General features: G+C 47.9%; 1 protein-coding gene across 1 annotated transcript in view; it reads left to right on the forward strand.

Moving 5' to 3' along the window:
* The window catches only part of LOC147121657 (zinc finger protein 292-like), a 216,510-nt gene that overhangs the window by 133,840 nt on the left and 73,803 nt on the right, over positions 1-8,867 (forward strand). Inside the window, exon 4 of the mRNA XM_085982085.1 lies at positions 4,939-4,973. Coding sequence (XP_085838211.1) covers positions 4,939-4,973 — 35 coding nt within the window. The remainder of the gene's footprint in view (positions 1-4,938; positions 4,974-8,867) is intronic.

Below are 8,867 nucleotides of genomic sequence, written 5' to 3' on the forward strand. Positions count from 1 at the left end.
GCTCCTCAACAGCCAGATTGACGCAACGCGATCTCTCACTCTAGCCACCCTCTCTGCATCAGTTAGGATCACCCCGGGCCCTTCCAGTCCCATACAAGGCCAGGAATCAGTGGAGCATGCGATTGTGGCGGATGAGCCGAGCCGCTCCACTCAGATAGCCAGTGTGTCGTCCGACCATGGTGCAGGTGTCCTCTCTCGGCAGGAGACCATTGCACATGCCAGCGCTGGGACGCCTGCATTGCAGCTGCCACCACCTGCAGGCCACACTGCTTCCAGCCATGGTCACATCAAGCATCCTGCGTCCGCACCCTCCAAGCCCAGAGGTTGGCCAGGCCGTCCCTCAGGGGCTTCTGCGCTTCCAGACAGTCAGCAGGCGTCCCCCAGCCTTGAGGCCGCCACTGGGGTCCAATTACGTAGGAGCAGCAGGGAGGGAAGGGGCCAGGCGCGAAAAAGAGAAGTCATTTTCCCTCAAGGGGCCAGTTGTAGAGGGAGGTGCTGAGACGTTTGTTTGTCCAAATTCAAGGACACCCTCACCTGTTGTTATATTTGCAGAAGGTTTGTTGAGTTTTGCGGCTTGGCCGAACAGTTCAGTTATTTTGAAAGTTATGGTTTCTGTTGACATTACGTTGTTTAGCTGTAATGAAAGACTTTTGTGCCAATAAACAGAAGTTTCAATGTGGCATGGTGCATGTGACTAGTTTCAGTGATGCTGGCATTCAGAGGCCCTCAAACATCCAAAGTGCGCATGAGTTAAGACTCTCATCATTCCGCCACAGGGGTCTCGACACGAGTCCAGACGAGCCTCTGACGTATGGCCCTTCCACTTTCAGCAGCCCTTCCATCTTCCTCCTCCTCATACTCCTCCTCCTCATCTTCCTCCTCCTCATCTTCCTCCTCCTGCTCTGCTGGTCATTGAGGGACAGCTGGAATTGGCTGGGTGCGTCGATTCGCCAAGTTGTGGAGCATGCAGCAGACGACGACGATGTGTCCCACTTGCTGCGGCGAGTACTGCAGGGATCCCCCCCGAATGTTCCAGACATTGGAAACACTTTTTGACAACACCAATAGTGTGCTGTTTACTGTGCCTGGTCGCCTGATGGCCACTGCTGATTAGCTCTTCTGCTGGGGTGTCGGCCACACGGAGTGTTGTCATCAGCCATGGCCAGAGAGGATAGCCCTCGTCCCCAGTAAGCCAGCCTCGTCTTCGAGGCAGCCCCTCAAAAAGGTCACAAACTGAGGTCAACCGCAGGATAAAGGCATCGTGGCTGCACCCTGGGAAATGCGCGGTGACTGCCATGATGATTTGGCGGTGGTCACAGACCAGCTGCATGTTGAGGGAGTGGAACCCTTTGTGGTTGCGGAAGTCCTAAGGATGATGGCTTGGCGCCCTCAAAGCCACGTGTGTGCTGTCACTCGCCCCCTGCACCATGGGGAAGTCCGCAATAGAAGCGACACCCTGCACGCCCTCCGCCTGCTTGTGCAGGGTCCGAGGGAAGGTAATGAATTGACGCCTTCGCCTATAAAGGGCATCTGTAACTTGCCGGATGCAACAGTGGACTGCAACCTGAGCGACAGTCGCAATGTCCCCAATGGCTGACTGAAGGCCTCCATTTTTATGCCAACGGATCCTATCAGTCAGTTTAGCCATCACGGACAGAGAGGTTCTGCAGCGTTCACGCGGCTGCAGATCCTGACCAAGCAGGTGGCACAGATCAGTAACAATGTCCCTCCAGAATCGGAGCCTTCCCAGACACTGCTCCTCTGACATGTCAAGCCTTGTCACCTGCTGCCTAAAGACCCTCGCAGCTTCCTGTCGGATTGGCCGACCTCCATTGCCCCTCCTCCTTCTGGCCAATCCCGGCCCTCTCTCCCGCCGTCTCTCTGCCCCTTCAGAGTGTTGGGCGATGAGGCCGTCGCCCTCCAAACAAGCTCTCATTCCGATGCCAGTTGGTCAAAAGGCTTTTAGGTGTAGTGCTGCAAGTGCTTCGGACAGGGTTGAAGGTCCCAAGTACTGTAAAGCTAAAATCCCAGAACTCCGCTCCACATTAGCTCGCCAACTCTCTCTAGCAACGATCGCAATGAGCAGGCCAAGTGGCAGAAGATTCTGCACTAAAGCTGTCCCCTTTAAATAGCGCCCCCCTACTCCGAGAAGGGCCTGTTAGCCCTCCCTCGAACTGTCACTAATAGCGCTGGGTGCTAAGGCTCTGGGCGCCACCCAATATGCGCTCAGGCGCTCCTAGAAGGCGTTGCACACTGAAATGACGTCATGAACTGCTTGCGCTCGCGGGCGCGCGCAAACACTTAGCGCAGGCGCTAAATGTTTCGTCAATATCCGAGTTGTCGCTATCTTCATAGCGTCCGCCCAACATAGGGCATCGCCCCAATTCTAGGTCTCTTTGGGCGCTCAGCGCCGGCGCTACCAACCCAATTTCTAGGCCGAAATGCTGTAATGGAGAAAATGTAATAGGGCTGGTATTAGGGAAGAATAAAATCAAATAGACCGAGACTTTTAAGTATTAATTGATATACGTTAAATGGTTATCACTTTTATCAACACTGGGATACTGCAAATATTCAATCAGGAAAAGAAAAACAGATACAGAAAAGACTACAGAGGAGACCCACTGCTTGGGGAGGGAAGCGAAGGAAAGAAAAGCAAGCACCATAATCACAGGGAAATTAGGTCTGTGTAAAGTATAAAAATGGAAAAAAAAGAGGGAAATTGTTTTATTTTGAGCAAAGGATAAAGCAAAACAAGAGAACCTGCCGGGGGAGGAAGAGAATGGTCCTCAATTAGTGCCCGGGGTCTGAAAACTACCACCACAGAATAATTTCAGTTGTCAGTAGAACATTCTTGATCATCAGATGAGTGCAGATTTGGATACATTCTGCACAGAACACATATTTGTCAGCAGTTGTATATTATTTTAACTTAAAGAAGTACCAACAGAGGATATATTTTCCACCCAACAGCTGGCAACTTTAGGGTTCTGCCAGTAATAAACTCCATTGGCACCTCCATAAAATCCAGTCTTAATTTTGCTACAAAGGAATGTGTTCTAATAAGGAGCAGGTAATCTAACATGGATACATTCCCATCCATGTGTTGGCTAATGTCCCCAAAATGTTATGAAATGTTCATCCTGGTCAAGACAACATTGCCAGGTTCAACTTCATATGTGCAGAAGCCTTGAGGGTTAATGAAGTTCCTGTTTAGCAAAACCAGGACAATCACCTGTGCAGAAAACAAAAGTTAGAAGGAATGGGAAAACATTGGGAACAGAGGAAAGAATAAATTGTCAAAGTGCGCCACTTACATTTTATGGCTGTAATTTAACATGAAAATGGGCAGTCTGTGTTTTAAAAGGACACTTTGGATATAAAAAGGAAAGGTTTGCAGGGCTGTAATGTAAAGCGCTTTGGGACGTCCTAAGGTCGTGAAAGAGGCTACATAAATGAAAATTCATTCTTTCTTAAATGGTTTAATTTGTATCTTTGGTGAGTTGTGTGTTCAAGGAGAGGATTGGGACAATATACATTGGGAAAAATAACACCATCATCTTCAGCCCCCGCCACAAACTTCATACCCTCGCCACTGATTCCATCCCCCTACCCTGCCATTGTCTCAGGCTCAACCACTCTTCACAATTTTGGTATCCTACTCAACTCCAAGCTAAGCTTTCAATTCCATATACTCACCATAACAAAGATCCGACTTCTGCCTCCGTAACACCATCTGCCTCTGCTCTGCCTCAGCCTATTGGCTTCTGAAACCATCATCCGTGCCTTTGTGACCTCTAGCCTCAACTATTCCAAGGCGCTCCTGGCTGGCCTCCCACTCTCCATAAACTTCAGACCATGCTAAACTCTGCTGCCTGTATCCAATCTCACACCAAATCTGTAATGTATACAACATTGAAGGGACTACTTTGTTTTGTGGATGTACATCCTTAGTTGCGATCGTATATAACAGGCGCGTATCGATTTGTACAGTCAGTGCCGAAGTTCCAGTTACCCAGTAAAGATCACTTGAAGTTACTCTCAGTCTCTGCTGCTTTATTGGGGCAGTAATTCGGGTCGGTGGCTTGCCGCGCGTGCAAGCCCCTGATATGCACTTACCCGACGCGCTGACATTTCACCTCCAGGGACGCCTGGAATTCCATTTTGAAACAGAAGAATCCCGGGCAGCGTTTGACGTCACGCCGCCCAGGAGTGCAGCCAGCGCGAAGCCTGGAGCGCGCTGTGCAAGTGAGACACGCCCCTTGAGGTCTCAGTTTAATAGGACACGCCCCCAATGTTTCTCACAAGCTGCTAAGCATTTTTACATGCAAAGCAGCATTTTAAATAGGTTTTTGGTATTTTTATGAAGCTTTTGGTAACTTTTATAAACTTTTAAAAACGTTTACATTATTTTGAAGAATCTGAAGTAGTTTTAAACAGAATTAAAGCAATTTAAAGACTTTTAAAAGCCCTAAAATAATTTTTTTAATTCCATTTATTTATTTAGCAATGTCGTCGTCATACGTGTCTTCACACTGTTCCCTTTGGGGAACTGTATGAAGTGGTGGAAGGATTTATGGCCGTGATTAACACTCATTCCGTGACCGTAACCATCTTTGAACCAGCCATTAGGGTGGTTAGTCCTATGGCGGGAGGGTTTTACGGGCTCCCACAAGATGTTTTATAAGTATATTAAGGGCAAGAGGATAACCAGGGAAAGGGTAGGGCCCATTAGGGACCAAAGTGGCAATCTGTGTGTAGAGCCAGATGATGTAGGCGGGGTTTTAAATGAATTTTTTGCATCTGTATTCACTATGGAGGAAGACGATGCAGACATAGAAATCGGGCAAGGGGACTGTGACATACTTGAACATATTAGCATCGAGAGGGAGGAGGTGCTAGCGGTTTTAGCAGGCCAAAAAGTGGATAAATCCCCAGGCCCGGACGAGATGTATCCCAGGCTGCTGTGGGAGGCAAAGGAGGAGATTGCAGGGGCTCTGACACAAATTTTCAGAACCTCTCTGGCCACTGGGGATGTACCAGAGGACTGGAGAACAGCTAATGTAGTACCATTATACAGGGAATTACAGGCCAGTGAGCCTAACATCTGTGGTAGGGAAATTATTGGAAAAAATTCTGAGGGACAAAATTAGTCTCCACTTGGAGAGGCAAGGATTAATCGGGGATAGTCAGCATGGCTTTTGTCAAGGGTAAATCATGTCTGACAAATCTGATTGAATTTTTCGAGGGTGTGACTAGGGGGGTGGATGAGGGAAATGCTGTGGATGTGGTTTACATGGACTTCAGTAAAGCCTTTGACAAAGTCCCGCATAGGAGACTGGTCAAGAAGGTAAGAGCCCATGGGATCCAGGGTGCCTTGGCGCGTTGGATCCTAAACTGGCTGAGTGGCAGGAGGCAGAGGGTGATGGTCGAAGGTTGCTTTTGTGACTGGAAGCCTGTGTCCAGTGGGGTACCTCAGGGATTGGTGCTGGGTCCCTTGTTGTTTGTGATCTACATAAATGATTTGGATGAGAATGTAAAAGGTATGATCAGCAAGTTCGCAGATGACACGAAAATTGGTGGGGTGGTAAATTGCGAGGAGGAAAGCCTCAGGCTACAGGACGATATAAACGGGTTGGTCAGATGGGCGGAAAAGTGGCAAATGGAATTTAACCCTGAAAAGTGCGAGGTGATGCATTTTGGACGGACAAATAAGGCAAGGGAATACACAATGAGTGGTAGGACCCTAGGAAGTACAGAGGGTCAGAGGGACCTTGGTGTACATGTACATAGATCCCTGAAGGCAGCGGAACAGGTAGATAAGGTGGTTAAAAAGGCATATGGGATACTTATATTCTATGCCTCGGCTAATGAAGGCAAGAGCAGGGAGGTTATGATGGAGCTGTACAAAACGCTGGTGAGGCCACAGCTGGAGTACTGTGTGCAGTTCTGGTCGCCTCACTATAGGAAGGATGTGATTGCTTTGGAGAGGGTGCAGAGAAGATTCACCAGGATGTTACCTGGGATGGAGCGCCTCAGCTATGAAGAAAGACTAAACAGGCTGGGGTTGTTTTCCTTGGAGCAAAGAAGGCTGAGGGGGGACCTGATTGAGGTATACAAAATGATGAGGGGCATAGATAGGGTAGACAAAGAGGAACTTTTCCCCTTAGTAGGGGGGTCAATAACAAGGGGGCATAGATTCAGGGTAAGGGGCAGGAGATTTAGAGGGGATTTGAGGAGGAACTTTTTCACCCAGAGGGTGGTTGGAATGTGGAACTCAATGCCCAAAAGGGTGGTAGAGGCAGGAACCCTCACAACATTCAAGAAGCGTTTGGATGAGCACTTGGAATGCCATTGCATACAAGGCTATGGACCAAATGCTGGAAAATGGGATTAGACTGGACAGGGATGGATGGGTGGCGCAGACACGATGGGCCGAAGGGCCTCTTTCTGTGCTGTAAAACTCTATGACTCTATGCTATACAAGGAGGGGGGGCCACCCACACCCACGGACGCAAATATCCCACTGGATGTCAACCCAGAATTTAGAGCCGGAGCTCCGACTCCACTTGCCGGGACTGTCTGGAGCGGGGTTCGAAACCCTACCCGTCTGGCCCAGCGGCGGGGATCCTACCGCTACGCCAAAGGCCCAATCCGATTAGCAACGTGAAATGGCTGGAATGAGCACAATTCACGGCATTAAAAGAACTCACAATTGAACTGATGATGACCTCAGCAATCTCCTCAACAAGGTGGAGGCGCAGCGCCTGCTCATCATTGGTAATGAGAAGTCAAAGGCGCCGCAAAAAGGACAGATGATAGCTTGGTCTTTCAAGTGGCAGCATAGGGCTCCAGTCACGGGGAGGGAAAAGGCGCAGGAAACGTATGGGTGTCACCTTTTGCGCGGAGTGGACCTTTTGCGTAGCGGTAAGCATCCCCGCTGCTGGGCCAGGAGTAGGGTTTCGAACCCCGCTCCAGACAGTCCCGGCAAGTGGAGTCGGAGCTCCAACTATAAATTCTGGGTGGACATCCAGCGGGATACTTGCGTCCGCGGGTGTGGGTGGGCCCCCCCCCCTCAGATGGGTTGTGGGAGCCCGTAAAACCCTCACGCCACAGGACTAACCACCCTAATGGCTGGTATGAAGATGGTTATGGTCACGGAAGGAGTGTTAACGTGGCCAGAAATCCTTCCACCACTTCATACAGTTCCCGAAAGGGAACAGTGTGAGGATACGTACGACGATGACCTGTTGCGCAATGCACCTCCTTGGACCCTCAGTCGCAGATGCGAGGGGGCAAATCGTGCAATTGTTAAATTTTTCATTTTATTGACATGTAAAATGTTGGTCCAGTAATTCCCTTCCAAACGCGCGAGTACGGTCGGGGTACTTACGCGTCTGTCCGGAGGAAATGCCGGTTTTCAGCATGCACAGCGCATGCGGGGAAAACCGGCATTTCCTGTCCTCTGAACGAAGGGGTTCAGAGGCAGAACGCGTGCGACTGTACAGGCAGCACGTGCGCAGTAAAATTCGCCGCTTTCATTCATGCTTTCAGTGAGGTCAAGTCCTTACAACTTACACATGAAAAAAGCATGAGTACAGTTGCTCCAGAGGCTGCGGTTGTTTGGGAAAGGGAGGAAAGTTATTTTAAGAAATGCTGAGGTAAGTTTTAAAGTTTATTTTTGTTTTTTAAAATGGGTTTTCAGTACTGTAGGTAGAAGGATCAATTGTGGCTATGTGAATTGAATTTGCTGTGTTTATTAAATGTGAAAATGACTCCAACATTTTTAAGAAAGAAACTTTTCATCAGTAATATATTCTTTTACGTAATTATGTATGTATGTCTGTATATATTCCTTTGCGTGTATGTATATATTCCTTTACTTATGTGTATGAATGTATGTATTTAATTATGACTTTCAGAGAAAGTAACTTATTGGAAAATCATAATTAAAAACATATTCATACACAAGTAAAGGAATATAAAACATACATACATATACGTAAAGGAATATATGCGGACATACATACATAATTATTTATTACTGATGAAAAGTTTCTTTCTTAAAAGTGTTGGAAATGTTACATTACTCATTTTAGAACACTCATTCTCACATTCAATTCACACAGCCACAATTGCTCCTTCTACCTACCGTACTGAAAACCCATTAAAAAAAAAAAATTTAAACTTTAAAACTAACCTCAGCATTTCTTAAAATAACTTTCCTCCCTTTCCCAAACAAAAATATTGCCTTTCAGAAGCTCCACGATAAAATATATCTTCCTCCGCAGCCTTGGAGCAACTTTACACGTGCTTTTTTCCAAGTGTAACTTGTAAGGACTTGCCCTCACTGAATCCATGAATGAAATCGACGAAGTTCACTGCGCACGCGCTGCCTGTGCAGTCGCACGCGCTGTGCCTCTGAACCCCTTCGTTCAGAGGACTGGAAATGCCGGCGTTCCCTGCATGCACGGTGTTTCCTGAACGCCGGCATTTCATCCGGCCAGATGCGTGAGTACCCAGACCGTACTCACGCATTTGGACCCGAATTACTGGGCCATTATTTTATGTAGTTGTGTATAGCGGTACAAACACAACAAATTGGCGATGAGAATTATGAACCTACGTCTTCCTATTCTGGCATCGCATCCAGAGGACACTGAAACTTGGAAGAAAGGAGCGAGAAGGTAGAGAAAATGGAGCACGCTTGCTAAGCTAGGCAGGGGATACGTAAGTCAAGTGAAAAGTGCGCAGGGCTTGCATGACGCTAGCTAACTAGTAAAGAAAGAAAAACGGGTTTGGAAAAAAAAAATGGCGATGATTGGCACGATAGCAGCATTGAAGACTGGGCAACTTATATTGAAAGA

Source organism: Somniosus microcephalus, chromosome 3, assembly GCF_052327205.1.
Source record: "Somniosus microcephalus isolate GS21.2 chromosome 3, FLI_Smic_1.0, whole genome shotgun sequence".
Taxonomy (NCBI): Eukaryota; Metazoa; Chordata; class Chondrichthyes; order Squaliformes; family Somniosidae; genus Somniosus; species Somniosus microcephalus.